We start from the raw sequence: 27,550 nt of genomic DNA on the forward strand, positions 1-27,550 counted from the left end.
ATCAACCCCTTCCCAATCTAAATCCAAATCAATCCACTTTGCCAGCCACATGCCTGGCCACTGCCCCAGCTGCCACTGCTGGAACATGGTGCCATTACTAGAAATTTCAGAACATCCCACTCCTTTGCTTTTCCACATTCCTTCCCTCTGCCTGAAATGCCAACAACAAGCTCTTATTCATTTTATTTTATGACTCATAGGACTACTTCAAGGTCTATGAAGACAGGAAATATATTTTTTTTAAATCATTGTATCTTCATATCCAGTATCTGGCACATAGTAGGTTTCAATAAATATTTGCTCTGGATTAGTTTAAGGTAATAAAAATCACATTTTCTGGGAAAACTCCCTGAGGTTCAGGAAAAGTCATTCCTTCCTCCATTCTCCCTTGAGGCCTTGATATTCTAATTGCCACATTGTTACACAATGAAATTATTTGTTTCCCAGTCTTTCTGCGGGGCTAGACCCTGCGCTCTTGGGTGTCAGAAACCAGATCTTACTCATACTTGGATCCCTAACATTCAGCACAGGGCCCGGCTTATAGTAAGCCTTCATATTTCCTGGAATTGAAAATATAATTCTAAAGCAACCATGTGAGGTGAGCAGGGCGGGTGTTATGCTTCTCATCTTACAGATGAAGAAACAGGGACCTAGGGAGAAAAAACAAAGTCTTCACTCAATTTCCATTTGAAATCGGAGTCCCAGCCAGGGCTAGAACACACGTCTCCTAACCCCAATTATTATAAACTCTCTTGGCCACTGCATAGACAAGGCCAGGCACCTCTCTTTCTGACTCAACAGCAGAGGTTGCTTCAAGTCTGTCCCTGACACAGGCCAAGTGTCTTCCTGGGTTAAGACTGGATTAGGGGCCCTGCTCCGTCAGTGGTCATGGTGATCGCCTAGGGAAATAGATCTATTCCTCTGGGATCTGAGATTGAGTCCCAGGCAGGTTTTTGGGGAGTAGGATGGTGAGATGTGCTAGAAGGCACGGGCCACTTTCTAACCTTCCTCTCAACTCTGTGCTGCTGGGTGGCAGCTTTAAAGTCAGTGTCTTCTCCATCTCTGGCCACCTTCCCAAGACTCCTGATCATTAGAGGGACTCTGTTGTCCCAAGTGGACATAATTATAAATAGCTCCCTTCTTTTACTGAAAGTGTCCTACCGTGGGCAATATAAATAATTTAGTCCCCTCCTCCAGTGAAAATTACGCTACACCCTTGCAAAAGCTCAGAGGGCTCCAGGAGTAGCTCCAAGTCCCCTCTCTCAGTTCCTTGGCATTTTTTTTTTTTTTTTTTTTCAAGTTTGTCCTCTACTAGATTGCATCTCGTTCACCGGGATATCTTAGATCATGGCTGGCGTTTGAAGCCTCTGAGTTCGACGCCCTTTCCTCCTGTGTTCCTGTCCAAGACAGCGGACTGCAATCTCCCAAGGAAGTTAAGAATAATTCGGGGAGCGGGACGGGGTCGGGGGTGGGGCGCGGAAAACTGTAGCCTTCACCTGGTTAACAAAGAGGGCCCAGGATGCCCAGCACCCTGGATGGGAGCCAAGAGCACTCCCTGGAGGTGTGGGTGCAAGGTTTTGTCTAGCTTGGGCTCCAAGGCCCTCCGGGCAGTGCCCTGGGAAGGGAAGAATTCGTGATTAAATTTGACCTGAGTCAAAACATGCCTTCAGCTCCTCTTCTGCTGAAAATATTAGAAATCCAAGCCCAGGTTGTGGGGGTCGGGGGCAGGCGGTGTCACCAACTAGAAGCAAGCAATGGATTTCCTTTTAAATGGAGAGAAGGATGTCGGAGAGATAACTACGAAAAAATTCTCGAAACTCCAGGCAGCAATACCGATGCAAGCACATTCTTCCAAAACAGAGAGCAGCTCCTCGTTCTGGGCCACCTCTGAGCCTGGGGTCCGAAGCTCAGAGCCTGCCTGGCTTTCTGGGGAAAAGCACAAGGAGGATGAACGAGCTACGAAGAGCTGGGGCCGGCGCCGCCGGAGTAGCTTTGCGGGAACGGCCCAGGAGTCGCCGCCGGTAACCCCGGCCCAGCCGCCGGCAGCGGGGCGCGCAGTCCGGACCTGGAGTGCAGCGCCCAGGGCCCCGGGCCGCGGAAGGATATTTCACTTTGTTTACCTCCCCGGCCGAGTCACGGAGCTGCGAGGCCGGTGCTGGCGCCCCCGGCCCGGAGCTGCAATGGCAGCGGCGCGGGGAGCCGCCCGAGGACTGGCAGCGGCGGGGCTGATTGATGGGCGGCCGGCGCAATGAGGGGGGCCCGGGCGGGGGCGGGGCGGGGCCGGCTCTGGGCCGAGCCAGTCGCGGGGGCGGCGGGGGGGCGGCGGGGGGGCGGAGGCTCCGTGGAAATGTGTCGGTGACATTGAATGGGGAGACCAAGCGCGAGCGAGGCGCGCGCGCGCACACGCGCACACACGGCCCCGCTCGCTCCGAGATCCCCGGCCACGTAAGTAACTATTAATACCGCCTCGCCGGGGGATGCGGGCGTGCTGAGCGCGGGGATTGGCCTCAGGCACCGTCGGCCGTCCCCTTTAATTTTTAAATACACGGTCCTCGCTTTTCTCTGGGGGGACAAGCAAGAAATCAAAGAAGGAGGAGACGAGCCGTCAATTTTCTCCAAAACAAACCCCGCCGGTCAAATTTGGGCTCGGGGTAGAAAAAGACGGAGTGGTTGCGAATTCTTCCAGACGAAATCCAGTTCTCCAGCGGAGAGGAGCAGCGGATTGCCGCGCGTTGGAAGCGTCGGGGACGCAGCCCCTCTTGCAGCTCCCGCAGGACCCCGCGAGCTCGTGCTGGCGACAGCGGAGACCGCCGATCTGTCCTCGTTCTCGCCTGCACGTCTGGCTGCGCTTGGAGGAAGACCCCGGGCGCGAGCGAGCGGCCGCGGCAGGAGCCGGTGCTGACCTCCGCGCGGCGGGCCGAGCCCAGGGCTTTGTCGCGGTCGCTACCTGCGCGCAGCCCGCGCCGCAACTCTTCGCCCAGCATTTGGCATCTTTTGTTGGCAGCGCTGACCGCTCCAAGTTAAATGCTCCCTCGCTATTTTTCTTTTTTTTGTTTGTTTGTTTAATTTTTGGAGAGCTTGGAATCTTGGAAAAGCCTCAGACGCCATCTACAGTTAAAACGTAGGTAACTGCCCTCTCCCGCACCCCCCCTTCCACGCCCCCCACCCTTTCCACCAAAAAAGGGGGTGCAGCGCGGATTCTGGCTGCCGTGCGTCGCCAGCCGGCAGACCCGTGCTTGTTTCCTTTCTCTTTTTGTTTGGTTTCCAACGCGTTGGGACCGAGCCGCCGCCGTGCGCGCCCCGAAGACTGCACAAACTCCCGCGGGCTCCTCCGCCCCGTCTGCTATTCGGAAGCCGGCCTGGGGGTAGCGTCAGGAGCCCGAGCGCTGCAGCTCCGCACCTTCGCAGCCCGGTTACTCATCCAGACCCACGCTGGGGACACACACACAGAGAAACTAAAAGTGCGGCGATTCTGCACCTCCCCGGCTGCTTTGGGGTAACAAAAGGACCCGAGTTGCCTGCCGACCCTGGACCCCCGGGAGCCAGGCTCGGAGCAGACGAGGTGTCCCGCGGCGGCGCCCAGTTGGGTGCTTTTAACTCTTCTCCGCGCAGCCCCTCTTCTACCCCCTCCCCTCTCGATCCTTTTTAAAACCAGTGGCACCGAGGCGCCTGCAGCCGCACTCGCCGGGACTCATCTCTCCAGCGGGTTTTTTTTGTTTGTTTGTCGTGTGCGGTCCTCACACTCATGAACATACACAGGTCTACCCCCATCACAATAGCGAGATATGGGAGATCGCGGAACAAAACCCAGGATTTCGAAGAGTTGTCGTCTATAAGGTCCGCTGAGCCCAGCCAGAGTTTCAGCCCGAACCTCGGCTCCCCGAGCCCGCCCGAGACTCCGAACTTGTCGCATTGCGTTTCATGCATCGGGAAATACTTATTGTTGGAACCTCTGGAGGGAGACCACGTTTTTCGTGCCGTGCATCTGCACAGCGGAGAGGAGCTGGTGTGCAAGGTAAAGGGCCGGGGGGTTGCTTTTTGTCTTTGGAAGGGGCTGGAGGGGGCTGGAGGGCGCCAGGCCCTGGAGTCTGGGAGAGGGAGATTCGTGGGATTAATTACCGTGGCCATGTTAAATGGGTTTACTTATTTATTTGCTCGGGTTCCGTAAGTTGCGAAGTTTTTAGACCGTTTCAGACAATGGGGCGGGCTGCAGCGGGGGCGTTTCGGGGAGAGCCCGCGGAGGGGAGGGCGGCGGGACTGCGCGGGGGCCACGGACACGCGTGCTCTGGAGGCTCCAGGAGCAGCTCTTTGCGCGAGGCCGCGTCTCGCTGCCCGGGGGGATTTCTTCCCGTGTCTAGTACCCTCCTCTTCCAACAAGGATTAGGGAATCCCCCGGTAATTTTAGGAGTGATGACTTCGTTTCTTTCGCAGCCATTGTTCTTAGCAGCGGGCAGGTGTTAAACCTTTGTTCCGAAGGTGCCCTTTAAAACAGACACACAAAGGTGCCCCCTCCTGCTGATCCCAGGGGCCCAGAGCAGGGAAGGAGTTTACAAAGACCTTTCTTCAGCCTGGAGCCTTGAATGGAGGGTTGGGGTGGAAATCAAAGCCGGCGCACTTTCTGGTGAATAGTGAAAGCTTTGGGTCTTTCTCTCTGGTCTTGGTCTCTCTCCTCATCTCTAGACTTTGCTGCCTGCTCATCCCCCTCTTCCGTTCCCCGCTGAACACACACCTTTGCCTGTAAGGTTAAGAGGGTCCTGTTTGCAGCCCTGGGGATCTGCAGTGCTAACACCGAGATGGACACTTCAGTTTCTTTTTTGTGTCTTTAACCCGGAACAGTGACTGGTTTAATATACATGTGTGTCTGTGTATCTTTGTGTGCACCCACCGGGCCCCAGACAAGTGGATGAGGGGGAAATAGTTGCAAGAAAGAAAATAATTACAATAGAGCATACTACTACCCAGGATTGGACGTAGACCAAGAATTCATTGTCACTTAATTTTAGATTTGCTCACTGTTGTTTTGCGGGGTGGTGGGGGCGAGGGAAGGGGAGAGTGGGGAGTAGGGGATCCATTCTGCCTTTGAAATGGGCACTGGCCACGGTTGTGCCACAAATAACACATCACACTTTTGCCATTCACCACGGTCTACTTTGTGGACTTGCCTTAATTCATAGTGGACTGGAGTATTTCATTGTAAAATTTGGGTTTAGTAGAGATCTCTAGACAGTTTTGCGATTGTTCAGTTCAGACCTTAGGGGGAAATCGGAGACTCTTTAAATGATGGCCTTTGCTTGTACTCAGCATTTGGCATTTTGCATCTTCTCTGAGTTATTGAGACCCAGAGCCACTGTGCCCAGTTAACCAAAATTCAGTAGCTGGATTGGATTCTCAAAAGTCCTGCAAGATTGCACAATAGGATAGTCATCCTTTGAAATGAATGAATTCCACAGAACTGCCACTCTTGTGTGAAATATGCACAATCACCCAGCAGTGAATATTTTCATTCCTTTTGCTCAGCTTCAGTACAGCATTTTAATATTTTTCAAAGGCTGGAAATGCTTTTAAGTATAGGGACTCTGTAGCCAAATTCTGCAGGGGCATCTGGCGGTTACTTCTTTGTTTAAAATCAGAGGTGATTCTGGCCTCTGCTCTTTCTTTCTCCAGATTTTTCAAGACGTATTTTACTTTGGGCTGACCTTACAGTGTCATCTGCAGACTTGCACTCTGGCCTAAAATTGGACTTAATCTGATGGTTTAGTTATTGCAAAGATTGAATCAGCCCTTCAATAGTTACAGTGTGGCTGCAAGTGGATTTAAGTGCAGTGTCATTGTTCTGCTTGACAGAGGTCATCCCTTTAAGACACAGCAGCTTCTGTTTTCCTGACTTTTTACCAAAGATGATGTGGGTGACTTCTTATGCAAGCCTAGTTGTATATATCCTAAGAAGCTCCAAGTGAGTTTTATAAGGCTGCTTCCATGAACTGCTCTGGCAGATATATATGCTGTGGTCTCTTAGCCTACTTTAGGGCTCAGTGAAATCTATACATTGAATCAGTTCCTTATGACATCTTAGAATAGAAGGTTCATGTTTCCTAGCTGTGTGTTGACCAATGAAAAAAATTCTTTGCAAAAACAGATCAAATGTAAAGATGCTATTTATTATAGAGGGCTGCGTAGAGAATTCTATAGGACACTATTTGGAGGAATAGACATTCCAGAGTCATTTCAAGGCTGCTTATTGTCTCCATGTGCCTACTTTTGCTAGACAAATGAATGAAGGAGCCTTTAACTGTGTGTTTTCATGGAAATACTGGTAACTACTGTGCAGACTGACAGTTACTATCTTGGCAGAATGGGTGCTTTCTTTCTTTTCTTTTCTTTTTTTTTTTTTTTTTTTTTTTATTTTTTTTTTTTTTTTTTTTTTTTTTTTTTTTTTTTTATTTTTTTTTTTTTTTTAAAAATGTTATTAATGATGGCCTCATCTTACTGCCTTATCTGAACTGTCACATTACATAACCAAGGCTCCAAATTAAACATGTAAAGAAGCTGGTATCCAGGCTTGTGGCTTGATTTTGCACTTGAAGATGATGGTTTAAATATCAGTCCAAGCCCCTAAATGCCTCTGATAGCTACGAATAAAAGTTTGGCTTCTTCTCATGTGGGAAAACAGAAGCATTCATTTTATTTTTCATATTCTGTCCACCATCTTGGAATTTGGTCTCTTCTACAAAAGATATGGCTACATTTGAAGAGCCACAAATATGTTATTATTATTTTTTTAATTCTGTCTCCATTCAGGTTTTCAGCAGTGGAGCAGAATAATAGACTAAAAGTACTGAGCAAAAGTCACCTTTTATGTTTTGTAAATGCACCTGGAAACAGGAAGTAGACTATATATAATCATAACTCTGTGAGCACTGGCAGCAGAAGCTGCGACATGGTATTTCAGAGCACATCATCCTCATTATATAACGCAGTGTTTACGTTGGCCACTGCAAAGCTTATTACTCCTTGAAATTTTTGAGGCTTCCCTAGGTTTCTGTCGCCTGCAGTGGGATGTTAAAGTTGATTCAAGCATTTCAGATTCCTAATTGAACAGGCCTCTGAGGTCACTGCTCTTAGGTCATTATTTGACAGTATCACTGTGTGATTTGTGGTCTCTGGAGATGTTGCAGTATTCTTTCTTAAATTCTAGGTTATAGTGGCAGCAGCTGTGCCGCTTTTCTGAGATGCCTCATTATGGTTCATTCACAACATTACTGTTAACTCTGCTTCCTCGGCCGGGTTAGCACCAACTCTCTTGAGGTTTTACGTCCCTGTTTGACTCACAGATTTTGTTTCAATTTTTTGAAGCTTAGAGCAACTTAACTCATGGATTCTTAAATAGCAGTCTGTGGCCTTGGATGGGCTTCAGAAAGCCTGTGAATCCCCTTAAACTGAATCCAGAATTGTGCATGCGTTTGAGAATGGGCATCATCAGCTAAGAGGGAACAGAGCTTTTATCAGATTTTATGTGACATCAGAACCCCCAAAAAGGTTAACACTCTTCTAAATCAACATCTTCATTTCGTGAAGAGGAGGGAGGTCCTGTAACCCTAAGCTCTTTATCCATCTCATCCAGATTATTGGTGGCAGGACCAGGATTAGTGCCTCAAGGTTGCCGATTTCCAGGCCAGCGTTTTTCTCACCACACTGCAAAATGATGATCAAAGAAACTATGCTCTAGCTGGTGAAAAAGCGATTTAGGCAGCTGAATGATTGTGAGCTGATAGCATGCAGTGTATCGTCAGGGCGTTCCTGCCTTAGATGCTTTCCAGCGAAGCTCACCCACGCATGCCCCTGGTTCACGCACACACTGAATAGATTCATCTTACCCACATCCCAGGCAGATAGAAAAAACACATTCCAAACTCAGGGACTTGTATTCCTGATTTAGTGGAGGTCTTGAAATGAATGAAAGCGCTTTTTTTAATAACCTCAAAAATTCTCTGTAGTGTTAATTTCTGTGAGGTCTGTTTCAAAAGGTATTGATGGTGCCTTTTCTTTTTAAGCAACCTCGCAGTGAGTTGGCATTTCACAGGCTAATTTTGATTCATAGAAAATCATTGCATAACTGGTTCATTGAGTTAGATATCTGTGGAGGGAAGGGAGGAAGAAGCAAGTCTATTTCCCTATTAAGAAGGATTGTATTGTATTCCTGCCTCTGCCACTGGGGGCTTGAGTTTTGGCTCATTCTCTGAGCCTCAGTTTCTATACCTGTAAAATGAAAGTATTGAATTAGAGACCATTCGGCATCATCTAGCTATTGAATCTCTTAATTGCTCACATGCTATATAATACCTGTTTATGTGCTTTTTTCTTTTTTTTTTTTTTTTTTTTTTTTTTGAAGTACAGTGTTGTTGATGTTATTTGAGGTCACTTTCTCTCCAATTTTGCCTTAGTTCTATAAACATGCAATTGGGCTAGAGAGAAAAATAATAAAACTTATTTATTTGGGTACTGTATTACAATTTACAAAGCACTATCACCTTCATCTTCTCATATAATCCTCCTCACACTGTGAGTCAGGTAGCAGTTACCCAGGTTATACATAAAGATTTGGAGGCTCAGAGAGGTCAAGTGACTTGTTCAGTGCCACACAGCTAGTAGGAGGCAGGGCCAATATGGTCTGGGTCCAAGTTCAGCATATCTTCTGTCATCTCAAAAGCCCATGCCTGTGGGAGGTGCAGGATTCTGTGTTTTGGTTGTACACGAGACACCTCTGACTCTGGTCCTACTCCTAATCCTGTCGTAGGTGTTCGAGATCAGCTGCTACCAGGAATCCCTGGCACCATGCTTCTGCCTGTCTGCTCACAGTAACATCAACCAAATCACTGAAATTCTCCTGGGTGAGACCAAAGCCTATGTGTTCTTTGAGCGAAGCTATGGGGACATGCATTCCTTCGTCCGCACCTGCAAGAAGCTGAGAGAGGAGGAGGCAGCCAGACTGTTCTACCAGATTGCCTCGGCAGTCGCCCACTGCCATGACGGGGGGCTGGTGCTGCGGGACCTCAAGCTGCGGAAATTCATCTTTAAGGATGAAGAAAGGTAGGTCCCAATTCCTATCCAGACCTGGGTACTGTGATGGACTGCTCCTAACAACAGCTTGCTAGAAAAGCCTTGCATGGACATTTTTTAACTGTGGTCCAGGTGAGGGGAAGGAATCTTAGGAGGGCAAAAGGAAGTGAATATTGCAGTTTTCAAGTGTTCTTGGAAAACAAATAGCTACTCTTCTAAAGGTGTCATCCAGTGCTCAAGGGGCAGGGACCAGGCTCTTCTGTGGCCCAATGAACACGTATGATTAGGTGTCATGAATTCCAAAGGTGGCTGCAAACCTTGGCCACATGTTCAATGTAAAGGCAGGGCTTTGAAAATTCTACCTGCAGAACACCCAGCACCTAGGTTCAGTCATTTATAATTCATTTATTCATGCACTAATTCTGTAGCTGTTACCTAAGCTTATATTATGTATTAGTCACAATTCTCAGTACTATTAACATCTAGATGAATTAGATAGCCAATGACCTATAAAGGAAATGTTACCAGCTCAGAATAGAGGTCTGTGCTCGGTGGGATGAGAACTGAGGTGGTGGGGATACGTCAGTTCTGCCTAGGACTTGGAGAATCAAGGAAGGTTTTATAGGAGGGGTGATTTTGGAGCCAAGACTCGAGAGATGACTGTATTACAGGCAATGTGGGGAAGACCACGTTCCAGGTGAGGAAACTGCTGCTGCAAATGCATGGCTCTGCAGAGGTCTTGGTTATTTGAAGAGACAGCTGGACAGGATGCAGGCACCTAGGTTATGCCATTAACTCATTACCTTCCATTTAGCAGACCCTGCTAGGGCCCTGCTTTCTCTCGCAGCCAATTTTGAATATAAGAACTCCTTCAAGCACTTTTTTTTCTTTTTAAGAATATGAGTTTTAGAGGGACGGAAGCAACACATCTACATTCATTGCTCACCCGTAGTTCCAGAATTGTTCAGGAGGCACCATATAACATGGCGACCAGCTCATATCCTGATCTTTGCTTGTGGACACCTTTACCTTTATTAACAAACGGAGAAGGGGCAGCTGTTGGAAGATCTGCAGTGTGGAGCCGCACTTACCTTTCCTCTTCAGCTCACATGCCTCTGCCGGTGGAGCCTGGAGATGTACCCTGGTTTGCCTTTCATACCCTGTGTGATCTTGGTCTGGTCCTTCATCTGACTCCACCCTTCCTCCACCAGCCTCATCTTTCTTGTCCTTCTGTTTCCTCCTGTGTGTTATATTGGCTCTAAGGTCTTTTCAATTTATAACATGGGCTTATGTGCTTCTTTGAATATTCTCATTTGGAAGATGAATGTATGTTGACCACCAACAGAATACTGATGAAAGTATCTTCTTTACCCTTCTGTGTTCCAACTTTATTGGAGATTTCATAACTGCACCTATGAAAGTAAGCGGTAGTATTTGTTGACCTCTTACCGTAAGGTTAAAGTTTAACGGAAGTATCTCTCCCTATTGGGGAAGTATCATCATGTCCATTGTATAGATGACTGCCCTGAAGTGCAGCGTGGTGAAGTCCCAAAGTTACAGACAGGAAAGAACAGAAGTAAGGCCGCATTCACTAGTAAGTCAGCTCTTAAGAAAGTCATTTGTCTGCCAGAGGGCATGATGACAGCAAATGACCTCTCTCGTAGGAATCTGTGTTTTATTTTGTTTTGAGACGAGGTCTTGCACTTGTTCCCCAGGCTGGAGCACAGTGGCGCAATCTCAGCCCACTGTAACCTCTGGCTTACTGGTTTAAGCGATTCTCCTGCTTCAGCCTCCCGAGTAGCTGGGAATACAGGTGCGCACCACCACACTAGGCTAATTTTTTTTTTTTTTTTTTGTATTTTTAGTAGAGATGGGGTTTCACCATGTTCTCGAACTGTTGATCTCAGGTGATCTACCTACCTAAGCCTACTGGGATTACAGGCGTGAGCAACTGCGCCCGGCCAGGGATATGTGTTTTTAAGTGTTGTCTTTGAGATTCCTCCCTTCCATAGGGAGGAACTCTTGGGCACCAAAGAGTATAGAAGGAACAGCGAGTTTGGGGATAGCACCCCCATAGTTAATACATATTTGTGCAAATGAGTAGAGCAGGGGGGAGGTCCCCAAGTCATAGAATATAGGAAAACCTGGAGGTTGCAGAGTCTGTGTGGCACTCTCTTATTTTGCAGCAGGAGGCAGAACTCCAGAGGTGAGAGCACACCCCAGTGTACACAGCTATCTAGGAGCCAGGGAAGAACCGTCTGGTCTCACCAGGGCTGTGGCAGGGCGTTTACTCCCAGCCTTTGCTTCTCCTTTATGATGTGTCACACAGTCAAAATCCTGGATGTCCCAGGACCCAGGGAAGAAGCTTCCAACCTAGGAGTGTGTGTCTCTGACGTTCCATCTGGAAGTTATGTTTGACTTTTGTGAAAGAGCTTGACCCTGTCCAGAGAGAACCAGAAAGGCGTATCCAATGTGAATGTGAAACCAAAACAATCCCCTGGAGTAAACATGCCAAAGCAAAATCCTTTTTTCACTTTAAAGAGTATTTTCCAAGGTAAAAAGAAAATGTAGAGGACTCTAGGGAGCTGGGCTACATAGTCCCTACGGCCTGGTGGCATGTGTAGTAGCCCCTGTGGCCGTGCAGCCCTGTTGCCCCATGGGCAGCCTTGAGGCTTATGCCCTGTAAGAAAGGCTTATGCCCTAGGAGAAAATGATAACTCTTGCATCTGGTCAGTGAGGTTACTGGGCCCCATGGCAGGGTCACCTTGCTTGCTCAAATTAGCACAGCCAGTCTGAGGGTGCAGCTAGCCTAGAAATCCTGTCATTTCCTCTAGAGCTCTTCCTCCAGCTCACGCCGTGTGAGGTCCCAGTGGGCTTGCCTTTCAGGAACATGACAAGTGTCTGTCTGGGCAGCCCTGAGAAGGTCGCTTCTGTTTTCAAGGACATCCTAAGTGTTCTCATCAGTAGTTGACTGATTGATAGGAACTTTTTTGTTTTTTTAAAGCTCAACTATCAACTTTTTGTAAGAGGGGAATCATGCCTACCCACCTTTTTCTTCTGATCGTTTTGTATTTTAACCTCTGGATTCCAGAATGCGAAACTTCTGCTTTTTGTCCTACAACGTAGGTCTCCCTCTCTGCCTCCTTGCAGCATTGTTTCTTGGCAAATTCTCTCTTATTTGGCCTGCCTAGTGGCCTACGTGAAGCACATCACCAGCGCTTCCTGCGGGAAGGGCGTGGGGCCAAGCGCCAGGGGTCCAGGACCTCCTTGGTTCTATGTTTGCTGCTGGTCACCCTCACCTTCCATCCTAATTGCATCCCTTTAAGTGGAGCTAAGGCTTCCTTCTCTCTCAGCAACGTCGAAAGTGTAAGGAAGCAATGGGTTAAATTTTAAAGGCGTTTGGAAAGCTACACCATGGAGTCGATGTCTGTTTTCCAACTTTTTGGGTATTGGTCCCATGAGGAAAAAGCACAGAAGCAAATTTGTGAAGTGCTGCTTTATTCATCTTCTGACCATTTCATTTGGTGTATCAGTCTTCTCCCTCTCAGTGATGGCTTTTCGTACTCGGGTGATCTGGAAAGTGATCAGAAGTGCAGGTTTTACACATGACATTGGCTGAGGTGTGAAACAAGACCTGCCTATGACTCCTCCTGCCTAAAGTTCCGATTGTGCGCCATCCATGGCCATCCGTGGAAACACGCTTAATGGAACTGCCAGCGCCTTCAGTCCTGTCCCCCACTGGTAGCTTTGCAGGCAGACACAGATGATGCCCAATGTTTGGACCCGATGCCAGTGTGCCTTGTGCTGCTGGGTATAAACGGCAGCAGCTCAGAGTCTTCTGTTTCCATTTTACTTTGAGTTTTAGGTTTAACTTCTGGCTCTTGTTAGCTACCTGACCTTGGATAAATCATTGGTTTCTATGCTACGGTTTCCTCCAAACAGAAATAATAATAGCATTCCTATTGGGCAGTTGTGAGGATTAAATGAGATGATTCTGTGAGTCATGGGGCAGGGCACGGGCTCTTTAAGGGACAGCTTTTCCTAGAGTCATTGGTGAAATGTACCATTATGGGAGAGCAGTTCCCATGACTCAGCAGGTTCACGAAGAATGAAGCCGCTCTCTTGGGTAGCCTATTCTGTAAAGAGTGGCACCCTCGTGATATAGGGGTTCAGATTTAGGCCACATCCTCCTCTCTGTTTGGTTTAATTATAATTGTTAAATTGGTGCCAAAGGTCAAGTGCCTCTGGTCCGCAACCTGAGGCTCAGCAAGGCCACATTGACTGTATGTGCTCCGAAGTAGGCACATACTTGTAGGGAATGGAGGATTGCACCCCACCATGCCTGGACCAGCTTCGGTGTTGCAGGCCTTGGACTGCTGCTGCTTCGTTCCCAGGGATGTTTCTGCAGGGCAGAGCCTCAGTTCTTTTTGTTTATACTGCTGCAAAGGAGAACCTCAGGGCCCAGAGGCATTTTGAGGAAGTTAATCGCCAACCCCAGTTGAGCTCACCTGGACACACCCTGTGCAGCCGCAGTTCCTGCGGCGACATCTCAGATGGACTGTGTGTAGATTCAGAGCCCCAGCTTGTAGAGCCCCTGCAGTTTGGGGCTCTGAATCTGATAGAAGGCAGTACCCACATCCCCAAAGTACGTGCCCTGTGCCCTCCGCCTCCCCCTCACCACACTGTGGCATTAGGATGACCTGCTTGATCAGACTATTCTTAGAAGCCCATGTTTCAAGCCCCTCAAATTCCATTTTAATTCATGGGAAGGCCTGAGCTTGGGAAAAGTCCGGTTACTTCTATGTAGAGTCAGAGCTGCTGTCTGGATTCCAGTCCCTGCTCTTGCACTTATCAGGAAAGGACCTTGAGAAGTTACCTAAGCTTTGTGCCCAGACTGCCTCATCTGCAAAGTGGAAATAACAAGACTTACCTCATGGAATTAAATATGTTAACACAAGTGAGCCTGATGCCTGGCACACAGTTAGCCATCAGCGGACCAAAGCTGCTGACTGAAGCCTCCTCTGCACTCAGTGTCGCTTTGTGGTCACAGGCCGAGTTCCCTGGCTCACTCAGGATGTGAGGAGCCCTTTGAGCAGGTGCACCCTTGTGCTGCCCAAGGAAGGTGGGTGGGGCCTTGTTCCCACAGCACTCCCTGTTTGCCTGTGCCCATTGGATTTCTCTCTAGGTTCAAGGCTTCCTGCCTCCACCCCCCCGCCCCCCGCCACTCTCTGCCTCCACTCTCAGTTCAGGGTTGACATTTTCTTGCACAGAAGTACCCCATGTGAACTGAGAAACATGCCTCTTTACATGGTTCTTCTTTGGGTAGAAGATCTTTATCTCTCAACGTGACAGGTTTCATTTCCTTTGTTTGGGGAAGCCAGTCAGTACCTGCTTCTGCAGGGTGAACGCTGCGACTCTTTGCAGGAACTCAGCGGCCCCGGGGGCTTTCAGTATAGTAAGTGCCACCTGCCCAGATTCACAGACCTGTGCCTCCCTGTGAGGTGGAGGCCTTTCTCCCTCCCCTACCAACCGAGGTCAAGGCTCTCTTTCTCAGCTCTTAGTATCTTTACTGGCTCTTCCTTTAGATCTTCAAGTTGCTCCCGCCTCCATTGAGGTCTCAATATCTAGCAGAGTACAGAGGGCAGGTATCCGAGTGCTGGAGACCAGGCTCAGCTTTTCTTTCGTTAAAAGCTGTGTACATTTTTTTCAAGTCATAGGCGCTTTGTAGTTTGGGAAAATACCTTACGTTTTTACTTTGAAGCTAAATGGAGCTTCTGAAATTCCCTTATTTATGAGGAACCTCTTTATGTACTCAAGAGATTGTCAACCCTTGGGGAAGGCGGGCAAACCTCCTGTTTCCCAGGGTGGATCAGTGCTCTCTGTCCCATAGCACTCCCTTACCTCATCATAGTTCATCTGTATTTTGATGGTGCGTGTATCTGAAGACTGCGCTTGTCCCCTGCTGGGAGCTTTCTGGGGACATAGGCTGTCTCGTGTTCACTGCTCCTGGAACAGGTTGGGCTTTGCTATTTGTTGAAGAAATGTCTCTTTTTTTGAATGGGAACAGCTCAGATTGAATTCTAATGACAGAAAGAGAGAAGCAGGGTAAGTAGAACATTGGCATCTAGGTCATTGCCTGGAATGAGTGGGAGCCCAGAAAACTTATACATCCCTTATGGAGATACCCATTCAAAGAGAGCTATTTTCAAAGTTTCCCATCAAGTGAGAGATTTACCCATCATTCCCATTATAATTTAATGATTTATGCAAAAGTGACATTTATTTAAGACATTGTTTTCAGTGTCTATGGCAGGCTGTAATTTTATTCATGAAGGGCTTTTCTAATCACAGTTAGAGAGGGGAGAGCTTCCTCCAAGTTCCATGCTCATAAGTAGACTAAATAGTAGGTATTCTTCAGCAGGATTTCTTGCTGGGCTGCTTACCACTTGTGTTTAGTAACTAGTTGATGGGCTAGTGTGGGTCCCCAAGCAAACCAGGCAGAGGCACAGTGGTGAGATTTTTTTTTTATTACTTTATTTAGCCCTGTCTTGGCCTGCCTTCTCTGAAATCATGAGAAGAAGCAATGTATTGATAATTGCCCAGCACAGTGCCTGGTGCACTGCAGGTACTTGAATACATAAATGTCATTATTGCTATTGTGCATCCTGTGATGCCTTTGAGCCTCATAACCCAATAATCTGTAGATTCAGTTATTTAGTCAACAAATATTTATTGAGCATCTATTATGTGCCAGGCACTATTCTTGGTGTTGGGAATAGTACAGAGCCCAATGAGACAGAAATCTTGTTCTCATGAGACCTACATTTCAATGAAATGATATCTAGGGCCCACCATATGTTTCACCCATAACATGTAATTCACAAATTTAATTTTTATTAGCTACCATATTTAAATCAATCAATTTAAACCCAATGAGCAAGATACTCTTATATTCACCATTTTACAGATAAGAAAATTGAGCCTCAAAGTCTGATGGCCAACCAGTGGCAGACCTGGGGTTGGTACCCAGCCCCCCTGGCTCCAGAGCCTATGCTCTCAAATACTAGGTTGTCTCCAGGAAGCAGACAACAGGTAAAATACTCTCTCTTCTGCCCAACCCTGAGAAGGAATTTTCTCATGCAGTTAGGCAACCGGTGTGCACCAGGAGGACCTGACTAGCCAGGGTCAAAACTCGGCTCACGATTCAGTTTTCCTGAGTAGTCACAGACTGGTTCACCAATGAGCCAGCCCCATGGGCAGTCCTATGTGCTGTTGTTCCAGTCTGGGGGGTTAGTTTTTTGTACCCCCCCGGAACATACAATGGGCTTCACTTCTCTTTCTATTCCCCATGCCTAGCACTGGGCTTAGTATCGTAAGTACTTAGGAATGTGTGACCATGGATGCCATGGATATACAAACAGCCCCTTATGTCCCCATGGCATGAATATTATAGGAAAAATCCATCGTGATATTGAAGGTGCAAGGCAGTGGATAGAAACTCATTTTCAATGTGTTTTTTACCCAGTACTCTTGGGAGTTTCTCTAAATCACGGAACAGAGTCCAGTCTATTTGAAATTTCTCTGGACTCTAGACATTGCACTGCTTAATCAGAGTCTTGCCTAGATGCCCTGCACTCCAGATAGAATGTTGGAGCTAGGAGGGTCTGAGATGTGGGGGCCATTCTATCTTGCAAATGTTTATGAAGCACGTACTCTGTCCTACAGTGATAGGTGTTGGTGGTACAGGAATCAGTATTAGAGAGTCCTCGCCTAATGGACGTAATCGTTATTCAACAGTTATTTAGCTGTAAGCGTTTAACAATTCCAACGGTGGAGTACCACCTGGGGAATGGTCACCTCTAGGAGGTGATCAGCTCCTGCATGAGGTTGGCTCGAGTGCCATAGTAGAGAAGGGGAGGTCCCAGAAGGCATGAGTCAAGCCTAGAGTCACAAAGAGCCACATGTAGGGAGGGCTGTGCAGCTGGAGGGTCCCCCAGAGACGAGGCTGATGGAAAAACTGAGGTCCAGGGCCTGAAAGACATACCCCTAACCTCCAACTTGACCTGAAGCCCAGAAGGAACCATTGGAAGGTTTTTCTGGAGGGCAGGGGCAGGGACATATTTGTGATTCTGGAAGCGTATGTAAAGGATAGATTGGTTAGTAGCAGCTGGGCCTGTGTCCCAGGAAGAAGCGGCTCAAACTGAGACTGTGGCAGTAGGATTGAAAAGGTGGGGGCAATAAGTGGGGGTCTAAACCCGACCTGTTTATTTTTACAAAAAATGAAAAGGAGAATGTGCGTACTCAAGGTCCCAAATGTGTTAGTGGCACAGCCAACAGCAGGACCCAGGTTTTCCAACTCTACCTCATTCACTGTGTGCCTAAGTGCACGTCTCCACGAGCCTGTGTGGGTCTCCCTGTCAAGTGTGTCTCCATCTGGCCCTATGAGTGGGTGCAGAGATGCGCTCACAGGCCTTCCTGAGCTCTGTAAGCTCCCACCTCACACCTGGAAAAGACTGTAAAGTTCTGGACCCTAAAGCACTCCTAAGCCAACAGGCAGGGCAGCCACCCCATCACTGGGTGCCCCTGGCCAGCACTGAGCCTGCGGAAGCTTTGCAGACAGGCCAATCCATTGATTTGGGGGAGGAGGCATTCTTCAGGAGCCATGGCTAAATGTCTCAATGCGGGAAGAGAATGGAGTATCGATGAGGAATTCCTGGCAGCATGGAATCCTCTTTCTTGGGTTTCCCTTTCTGTTCCTATGGCGACGAAATGGGCTTCCTCTGCGAAGCCCGGGCGGCCTGCAGGCTGTGCTCGAGTGTGCTGTCTGCATGGGGGCGTGGGAAGGCGCTCGGGTACAGTGACTCCCCTGTTTGTCCAGGCACCATGGATGGGGAGTCAGGGGCAGGAATGTGCCCCCCGTGCAGACAGGGATGGGTTTCCCTCGTGGCTGGACAGATGGCGCTGCAGAAAACACCAGAGTCTTGCGTCAGATTGGGTTTCTCATCCCCATGGTGCGCAGGTTCCTTCACCTGTCTGAGCTGCCTGAGTCTCCTGCATCCAATCGATGTGGGCACACCCACCTCCCAGATCGCGTGGTGGTGTAAGATAACGAGAGGCATATTCCTCCCTCTAACACATCCCTCCACCGTGATGCCCTGAGTTGCTTCCCCTGTGGCTTACCTGTGGCTCTCCCTGCTGATTTGTGCACCACTTGAGGTAGGAGTTGGGGTGATTTACTGACTCTACAAGACCTGGTGCAGATGTGGCTCTCAGAGGTGACTGCTGGAGAAATCTGTGCATACATGAACCAGAATTAAATGAATGACAGTTGATTTGGCATCGTTTAGTGACCTGTGAAGTTCCAGTGTGGCTGCCATGCTGGCATGATGGTGCCCATGGTACGAGGTAGTCCTTCCCAGACCCTTGGTAGCAGTCGCCCCTTGTGGGACTCTGGCTTTTGCAACTGGCCTGACTTCCAAGAGTCCTTTTTCAGTAACAATCAGGGCAAGGTCAGACATGGCAGCAGCTGACCTTTTCGCTTGATCTTTAAGCCTATCTGGACCCCCTGACCGGACGGCCTTCAGTGACTTCTCTGGATTTCACTGACCTTAGGCCACCGGACTTCCCGTCCCTGCCAGGCCTACTTTGGCTGAACTCCCAGCTCAGCCCCACCCTGACCCACCCTGTCCTGACCTCTTCCTGCCAGGAGCCCAGGGTGCTTTTTAAAGATTTAAAAGCACACCATGATTTGCTTGTGGAGAATATTTTTGATCTTGTGGATGGAGCACTAAACTTGGGAGTTAAAAACCAGGGTTTGAATCCCAGCTCTGCTGCTTGCTAGGTGGCCTCGGACAAGTCACATCCGCATTCTGTTACCCCAGTTTCTTCACCTACTAAATGGGCAGGTCTGACCACCTGTATCTACCTCATGAGCTATAGCAATTAGCTATGTGTGGGATGGTTTTGCACCAGATCTAGAGCTGAATAAACCGCACCAGATTTGTCTCCATCATCTCAGGGTCTCCCTTTAAAGGTTTTTCTTTCTGGCCAGGTGTGGTATCTCACACCTGTAAGTAATCCCAGCACTTTGGGAGGTTGAGGTGGGCGGATTACCTGAGGTAGGGAGTTCGCCAGCCTGACCAACATGGAGAAACCCTGTCTCTACTAAAAATAGAAAATTAGCCAGGTGTGGTGGTGCATGCCTGTAATCCCAGCTACTCGGGAGGCTGAGGCAGGAGAATCACTTGAACCAGGAAGGCAGAGGTTGCGTTGAGTAGAGATTGTGTCATTGTACTCCAGTCTGGGCAACAAGAGTGAAACTCCATCCCTATCCCCAAAAGAGTTTTTCTTTCTTTGATCCTGGGTAAATCAGTGTTAGGGCCAGAATGTATTTTGGAAAGGGCAATGGCGTTAGAGTCCAGACGTCAATTCAGAGCTCAGCTTCTTCTGTGTCTCTGTGTATGGCCTGGGGCATTAATTCCCTGTGCTTCCACTTCCTTATTTATTAGGAAGCATGCATATATCATACTTGTCTTTGACTTTGTTCTGAGAAACAAGGACCCAGGCTATAATAATCTCAGCATCTTGTAGATGCTTCACACATAGTTTCTATTGTTGTTACTATCCTTTTTATTAGGATATTATATGGTGTGTTGTAATCACTATAGCTTAAGAATTAAAGGAAACTTTAAAATCTGGAATTCTGAAGCTAGACGAGCCCTTTCCAGGCCCTGTAGCTATTTGTTCTTATTTTACAGAAGGGAAACTGAGGCCGAAAGAACCAGGGACCACACTGGTATTTCAAATTAGTGGTCCAAGGGAGCTCTGGAGCCTGTGCTGGGGGGCGCAGGGGAGAATTAGGGTTTTCAGTGCCGATCTTTGCTGCTCCACAGATGCTGGGAGAGGAACCGCACCCTGCTGGATTTGGCTTCCTCACCTGGCACCGGGATCCGGTGACACAAGGCCTGGCGCTGGGTTGGGCCGTCATTGAGTACACAGGCTGCCCACGTGTAAGCCTTGTTCATTCAGCAGGTTGAGAGCAAAGCAGGCTGTTCTCTTCCTATGCCAGGCACAGTCTGCAAAAGGTCTGCAGGGATCCAGCTTCTCTGGCCAAACCAATCCTGCCCTAGGCTGGTGGCTGGCTGGGAGATGTCTCTTCCCCTGAGAAGTTACTGGAGATAACCATTGTCACTGACAGCGTTTTAGTCACAAAAATTGCCAACCCCCCACCCCTGGTCACTTTGGGTAGTGTTTATTTTTCTCGGACTATCTCTTGAACCACCACTTCCAGGAATCATATCCTGATGACCTTAGTCAGGGCTGAATAAAGTGAGGGGACTGGGCTGGACACAGAGCTGGGAAAAGCATTCCAGCCCGGGGGAGGAACAAGTGCAAAAGATCCAGGAAGGAACGAGAATTCACATCCACCACCATATGCCCGGGGCTTGCATTTCATGCCTCCTCACCTGTCTTCTCCACTAGGCTTTTGGGTTTAGAGTGCAGGCGAAGGTTCATCTTCATAATAAGATCAGTAATTATTGTTGCCACCATTTCTTTGCAGCTCTGCCAGGCTAGGCTCCTCGGTACATACTGTACTTGCATTATTACAGTTCATTCTCACAAATACTGAGAAGGCGCGTGTTCCTTGTCATGCCTGCTTCCCCAGGGCCTAGTTGGGGAACTCAAGCAGAGTAAATGCTCAGTAAATGTCTTTTCAATGCCTGCATGACTGGTGGGGCATTTGAATTACTAGGTCCACAGATGTGTCTGTTGGTTTTTATGGAAATCGACTCTTTTGCCTGGAAAATTCATAATCCCCAGACTGTGAGAGGACGTGAGCCATTGCAAGACTGTTCATTCACTTCTGCTCCCATTTCTGACGTGAGCGAGAGCCCCGCCAGGGACTCCCCATACATAGTCTTGAGACTCTGGTGTGGGAGCCCTGTTTCCCAGACGAGGGAGCCAAGGCCCAAAGACCTTCAGCAGCTCCCCTGCAGTTACACAGCAAGTCCACAGTGACCAGAGTTGCAATGCACCCCCACCCGTCGGACTTCCTTCCATTCCTCCCACGTGGCATGCATTTTGAAAGGTCCTTGTTTAAAGACGTAATCCAGACCAGTTGCCTCGACCCTAAGTTGCCTCGACCCTTGCCTAGGAGTGATGTAAACAAGTTCACAGTGTTCTGAGAAGGAAGCAAGGTCAGAAGAATGACCTGCCGAAGCCAGCAAGGCTGCATCTCCTCCCCATCCTTCTCTGGGCTACTCTTTGCTTTTGCTCCTCTCCCGCCTGGGATGTAGATTCTCTCCTAGAGGAAGAGCAAGCTCCTGCCCCAAGGACTGGCTCTCCCCTGACACTGGGGAAACACATGTGCTACCTGCCTTGATGGAACCTACTGAACTGAGCAGCCCTGTTGCAGTTTCCTCTACTAGCTGCTTGCGTAGATGCGGTCAGGCCTGAGAAAGGTGAGCACCCAGCCACTGCCTCACCTTGCCCACCATAGGAGCCTGCTCAGACTCTGAGCATTAGGCTCATTGTCCAAAGGAGTCATAGTACCTGCCTTGGCAATAGATCGTCTAAACTTTAAAGAGTCTATACGTGTAAGTGCCTTGCATGTATTAGGTACAGAGGTGACATCTGACATTTGGTACTTTTTCATTTTCAAGGCCTGAACTTGAACCCAGGTCTCTGTGTCTCAGGACACTGCTTTGCTCTCTGACTTGGGCTGGTTTCTGTGGTTGTCTGTCTGCAGCATGTGCTGAACCAAATGTGACAAGCAGACTCAGGCCCTCCCCACTAAAATTTCAGCCTCTGAAGGATTAGAGCATGAAGTGTTGGTTAGGACAGGTAGGGACAGCTGGTATTTGGCAGCATGTGGAATAGTCTTTTAATTTTATTCTCAAATTCATCAAGTATCGGCATAGATTCTGTTGCGCTCATCTGAGGTAGGAAAGGAGAAAGCTCAACTCCGGATCAGGGGAGGGGCAGTGTCAGTGGATAGAGTGAGGCCTTAACCATTTTCTGAGGCTTCCAGAAAGAAGGGTTAGGATACTTTGAACGTGCGAACCCCTGGAGGCAGGAAGAGGTGAAGGAGAAAGTCAGAATCTAAAATTGTGACCTGGAAGGGGATAGGAGTGGAAAAGGGCCTGAGATTTGGCCTGGCATAAAAAGTTGAGGTGGTGAGCTCTGCACCCTGCAAAGGCTGAGCCAGGAGAAGTCCCTGAAATCATATTTACCTCCCACCCTTACTGAGAGATGTCTGATATGCCCACCCCCATCACCATGGGAGACGCCTCGATGCTGTCATTTACGAAGCCCATACTCTCTCGAGCTCTCACTTGACTGCCACTAAACCCTGGCGAGGTAGGCAGAGTATCAGCCCTTGTTCCTTTCTTAGTGAGTGCACTGAAGCTCCCTCTGGGTCAACAGCAGGACTGTCCCTATCGTTGTTGGACTGCATATCTGCTCTGTGCCAGGTACTTGTCTAGGTGCTCAAGGTACAGCAGCAAACAAGTGTTGTTCTCTTGATGCAAAGTGACATGAGCCACATGCCCATGCGCTCTTGGAGGTAAGAAGGAAGGTGATCGTCCTGAAATGATCACCATAATGACATATAGTAAATCATGAAATGTCAATGTACAATATCTCTCTCCCTTGGTGGAAAAAGGAGGAGACATGCCTCATAATATAGGATGGACAGGATGAAGTTTAATAAATTTCATTCCATTAGAGACGAGACAAAAGTGAGCTGTCACACAGTTGGTGAAGCACAATCCATGGGGCAGGGAGCACATTGTGGCAAAGGCTTCAGAAAGACTGGGGCCAAGCAGGCAGGTGAGGAACGGCAAACAGACCGGGATGTAGAGAGAGGGAGTGTGACCCAAGAGATGGTTGAGAGTCCCTGGGTGGTCACCGTGCAGTCATGGCCAAGCCCTAGGCCTCTACCTGGATGAACTGAGTCAACATTGAAAGTTTGGGGCAGAGGAACCTGGGCAAAACCTGGACCCTCTGATTCCAAGATCCACACTTGTTCCACTGGACCTTCCCTCATCACACAGAGAGCTTGCTTTTCTTCGATTATTTCCACAGTTGTAATTCTTTGCATAGCTGTTCTGCTGCTAAAAGAGTGAAACTGGGGGTGAGGAATCTGGCCTGCACTGGGTGAGAATAGGGTAGAGGAAGCTGTGGAGAGGACTCACCCTGCCTGTGATTTGAGACCTCCGCCTTCCTCCTCCCTTCCTCTACCCCTTGGATTTCACTTTTTCACCTCCATCCCATCTCGACAGCTAGCAAGTCTTGTGGGCCAGCTCCACCTGCCACCTTAGATTAGAAAAAGCGAAAGGACGAAAGAGATTTGTTTGTAATCAGCTCCATTCCAGATTAGCACATGTAGATTCTTCCTGTTTTGGTAGAACATTAGGCGCAGAAAAGTATGTATCATATAGATAATAACAGAATGTGGGTGAGCACATAAAAAAAGGAGAGACGGGTATTACAGAATCCCAGAATGGTAAAACTGGCAGAGACTTTAAGATTGCCTTGTCCAGATGTTTACACAACAGTGTAAATGTACTTAATGCCAATGAAGTGTACTTAAAAATGATTTAAGATGGTACATTGTATGTTGTGTCTATTTTACCACATAAATTAAAAAAAAAAATTTCCTTGTCCAGTGCTTCCGTTTAGGGCTGAAAAACAGAGAGATTGAGTGACTCAGCCATAGCCACACAGCAGGTGAGAGATGGAGCCTAGCCTGGAAATTGCCTTCCTAGCTCTTAGCCCAGTGCCTGTTCCCATGAGCATGGCTACTGTTTGTTCGTTGGTGGAAGTTAATGCAGGAAGTAGTCACTCCTTGAGGTTTGTACTCCTGTAATCCGAATATGCTGTCTTAGAATCAACCCAGGTTTTCACCGAACCTTTTGCTAGAGAGCTCCCAGCAGCAATCTTTTGGTTAATTTCAACCTTGCCCCCCTTCTGTGACTCTTGGTGGCTGTGGTGATCATGCTGAAAGGCTAAGACCTTCAGGCAGACGGAGGAAGAGAAAGAGCAGGAGACAGACTTGAGTCACAAGCTTTGTGTGTACACTTTTGAGATGAAGGGAAATAGGAGACGTGAGTGAGACAGCGCTTGTAGACGTTGTGTTAATCCTAACTCCAACTCCTCTCTATCCCTGCTCACCTCTCTGCAAGCCTCCATGGGTGTGATGATGGGATAGATCAACTGAGTTTAGGAGACCCAAGAAATACCTACAGTTCTGTGAGGCAGTGCCCTAGTCAGGAGAGTCGGAGGAAGATTTCAGTTTCAAGCACTGGAAGGTAGCAATTCCTAACTTCCCACTCAAAGAACATTAGGGCAGGAAAACAGGAATTCTTAAGAGGCCCACCCCTGGGCTAAGGAGATGAGGCTGGCCTAGGAGCTTGGGGAAGCTCTCAGTGACTTTCATCTGTAGCCTTGACCAAGTCACTGTACATCCCAGCCCTCACAGTAGATTAGGTATAGCTAATGGTAAGAATTCCACTCATTTCCAGAAGTATTTCCTGAGCGCTGTATTTCATACACAACGATGACATCAGGTCTTACTGTGTAGGGATACATGCCGGGTTCCAGGGAGTTTAAAGCAGGATTTCTTTACCTCTTTTCTTGAGCATACTCTGGAGAATCCTACTTTCCCGCCAGCATCCACGATGGACCTTAAATGGCAGGGGAAGTCTGGGGGTAGGATGGATAGCTAGAGAAGGGTCTTGGGCTCATGCTTCTGTTCACACACACCCCTCACACACAGACACATGGGAAATTGGAATCACAGATGTGTGGCACAGGCAGAAGGTGTGGATGACCTTAGTCAGATGTTAGAACCTGGTCAAGGACCAGGCTCCTAGAGCGTGAAGGGCAGGATAGAAGACAGAGGCAGCAGGAAATCTGGGAAAGAAGATGGTTATTTGTTTGCTTGTTTTTTTAAGACAGAGTCTTACTCTGTCACCCAGGCTGGAAGGCAATAGTGCTATCTCAGCTCACTGCAACCTCTGGCTCCTGGATTCAAGTGATTCTCCTGCCTCGGCCTCCCAAGTAGCTGGGATTACAGGTGTGCACGACCACACCCAGCAGGTTTTTGTATTTTTAGTAGAGACGAGGTTTCACCATGTTGGCCAGATCTTGAACTCCTGGCCTCAGGTGATCCTCCAGCCTTGGCCTCCCAAAGTGCCGGGATTACAAGTTAGAGCCACTGTGCCCAGATAGGGAAAGAAGCTGGTCTTGATATGAGGGTGTCAGACTCAGAAGGACCAGATGATAAGAGTCCACTCCTGCCTGAACTTCCCGTGCTTCCTGCCTGGTCTTAAAGAGAGGCAGCTGGTATAGCAGAAGGAGAAGCAGTGTCAACTTAGGAAGATGTGGGATCAAGCCTTCTCCATTTCCCAGCTAACAGGTTTGGGGACGTTACTCAAATTCTCTGAGTCTCGATATTCTAATCTGTAAAATGAGATATTAATATCCTGCATGTCTAATACAAAGGGCTGTAGTGAGGCCAATTGCGAGTAATGTGAAAGGTCTTTGTGGACTGCGTTCTGTCATGTTAGAAGTCTGCCGAAAGCTGTAGAAATAGCAGTGGGTTTCCCGGTTGGTTAGGTCTCAGTTTGGATTCTGTAGTATCCTATCATTAGGCAAATGTGACTTTGAGAAAGTTACTTAGTCTCCTGTTCCCTTTTCATAGGGCTGATAATAATTGATTTATGGTTTGCTAAGTTGCCCAAGGTTTGAGCTCCCCAGTGGATTTTCAGCTGGACAAAAAGACCTTTTCAGTCTTGTTCACCCATGTGGGTGTCCTCAGCCCTGGAACAGTGGCTGGCAGCTAGGAGGTGCTCATTAGTGATGTTTGGCCGGTCAGATGAATGCATGAATGAATGAATGTGAATGAGGAGCCTTTGGAAACACTCTAGTGGGGTATGTTATGATGCTGGTGGTAATGGGTCTCCGAGCGCCCTCAGGAGCTTATGTTCTCCTCCTTTCTTGCAGGACTCGGGTCAAGCTGGAAAGCCTGGAAGATGCCTACATTCTGCGGGGGGATGACGATTCCCTCTCTGACAAGCATGGCTGCCCCGCTTACGTAAGCCCAGAGATCTTGAACACCAGTGGCAGCTACTCGGGCAAAGCAGCCGACGTGTGGAGCCTGGGGGTGATGCTGTACACCATGTTGGTGGGGCGGTACCCTTTCCATGACATTGAACCCAGCTCCCTCTTCAGCAAGATTCGGCGTGGCCAGTTCAACATTCCAGAGACTCTGTCGCCCAAGGCCAAGTGCCTCATCCGAAGCATTCTGCGGCGGGAGCCCTCAGAGCGGCTGACCTCGCAGGAAATTCTGGACCATCCTTGGTTTTCTACAGATTTTAGCGTCTTGAATTCAGGATATGGTGCTAAGGAAGTGTCTGACCAGCTGGTGCCAGATGTCAACATGGAAGAGAACTTGGACCCTTTCTTTAACTGAGCTCATGCCCCCCAGAAACTTAGCAGGTACCAGGAGTGAGCGAGGGCAGTGGAAAGGAGTTCTTCCAGGGGACACAAATCGCCTGGCTGGGTAGCAAGAAAGACATTCATACTTTTTTCAGTTTCTTGGTTCAGAGAAGGAAAACCTTCAAGGAGCTGACCGACCATGTAGCATGGGGGCAAGAGGTGTGGGATGGGGGTTGGGGTCAGATGGATGGGAGCCCCCCCTGGAGCTTGTCTTCCCTAATGTCGCCTGGGAGACCACCCCTTGCCACTTAGGCCACTTCCGCCTACCCCACTTTTCATTTTGTTCCAAAATAGTTGCAGATCCTGACAAAATCAAAACTCTCTGCCTCAGACACACACCCTGGCATCGCACTGTTAGCATTTAACTTCTTGTTAGGATTCAGGGAAGGAGCAGTTGGCCAAGAATTTTTTTTTTTTTTTTCTTTTAAACAAGCCAACCACCTAGCTGGTAATTAATGAGGTTCACTTACAAAAAAAAAAAAAAAAATTCGGTGCACACAGACTGACATGAAACCTGGGTGCTACACTAAAAGAAAACAAAAGTCTAGTTTGTGTCTCTTAATCGCTCTCTTCAACTCATTTCTTCTAAATAAACTATTTAATATCCTGGTCAGGAAATGACATGTTAATGCTTTGCTCCCTGAAGGGGAAAAAATCTGTCCTTTAACAAGCTATTCTGTTTTGTGTCAGTTGGTTCATGGGCAGGAAGCTATTGGAAGTTGAACGTCCAGATGCATTTCTGCTATCTTAGTCTAAAGGGGGAAAGAAAAGGGAAGAAGAAAGGAAAAGAGAAATCCGACTCCTTTTTCATGTTTTGCTTTTGAACGATGAGGGTTTGTGTGACAGGCATTCCTCTTTGCTGAGATGACAGCAACGGCCTGAGATTTTAGCAAGCTCCTGGAGTCTGACGCTTTTGCAGCATTCTGATCACAATTAAACATTTGTCTTTGTTTTATTAGAAACTAGTGAAACAAAGCAGGTTGTCCTACAT

At 48.2% G+C, this 27,550-nt stretch overlaps 2 protein-coding genes across 2 annotated transcripts; both read left to right on the forward strand.

The window, feature by feature from the left end:
* Positions 1-716: 716 nt before the first annotated feature.
* Positions 717-3,742, forward strand: LOC108302387. The gene has a single exon (XM_017525987.2). The coding sequence runs from the start codon at positions 1,755-1,757 to the stop codon at positions 2,250-2,252; it is 498 nt and encodes a 165-aa protein (XP_017381476.1). The 5' UTR covers positions 717-1,754; the 3' UTR covers positions 2,253-3,742.
* Positions 2,325-27,085, forward strand: TRIB2 (tribbles pseudokinase 2). The gene is made up of 3 exons (XM_017525977.2): positions 2,325-4,015; positions 8,795-9,087; positions 26,065-27,085. The coding sequence occupies exons 1-3, from the start codon at positions 3,746-3,748 to the stop codon at positions 26,531-26,533; spliced, it is 1,032 nt and encodes a 343-aa protein (XP_017381466.1). The 5' UTR covers positions 2,325-3,745; the 3' UTR covers positions 26,534-27,085.
* Positions 27,086-27,550: the final 465 nt, after the last annotated feature.

This window comes from Cebus imitator, unplaced genomic scaffold (genome assembly GCF_001604975.1).
Source record: "Cebus imitator isolate Cc_AM_T3 unplaced genomic scaffold, Cebus_imitator-1.0 Scaffold1, whole genome shotgun sequence".
Lineage (NCBI taxonomy): Eukaryota > Metazoa > Chordata > Mammalia > Primates > Cebidae > Cebus > Cebus imitator.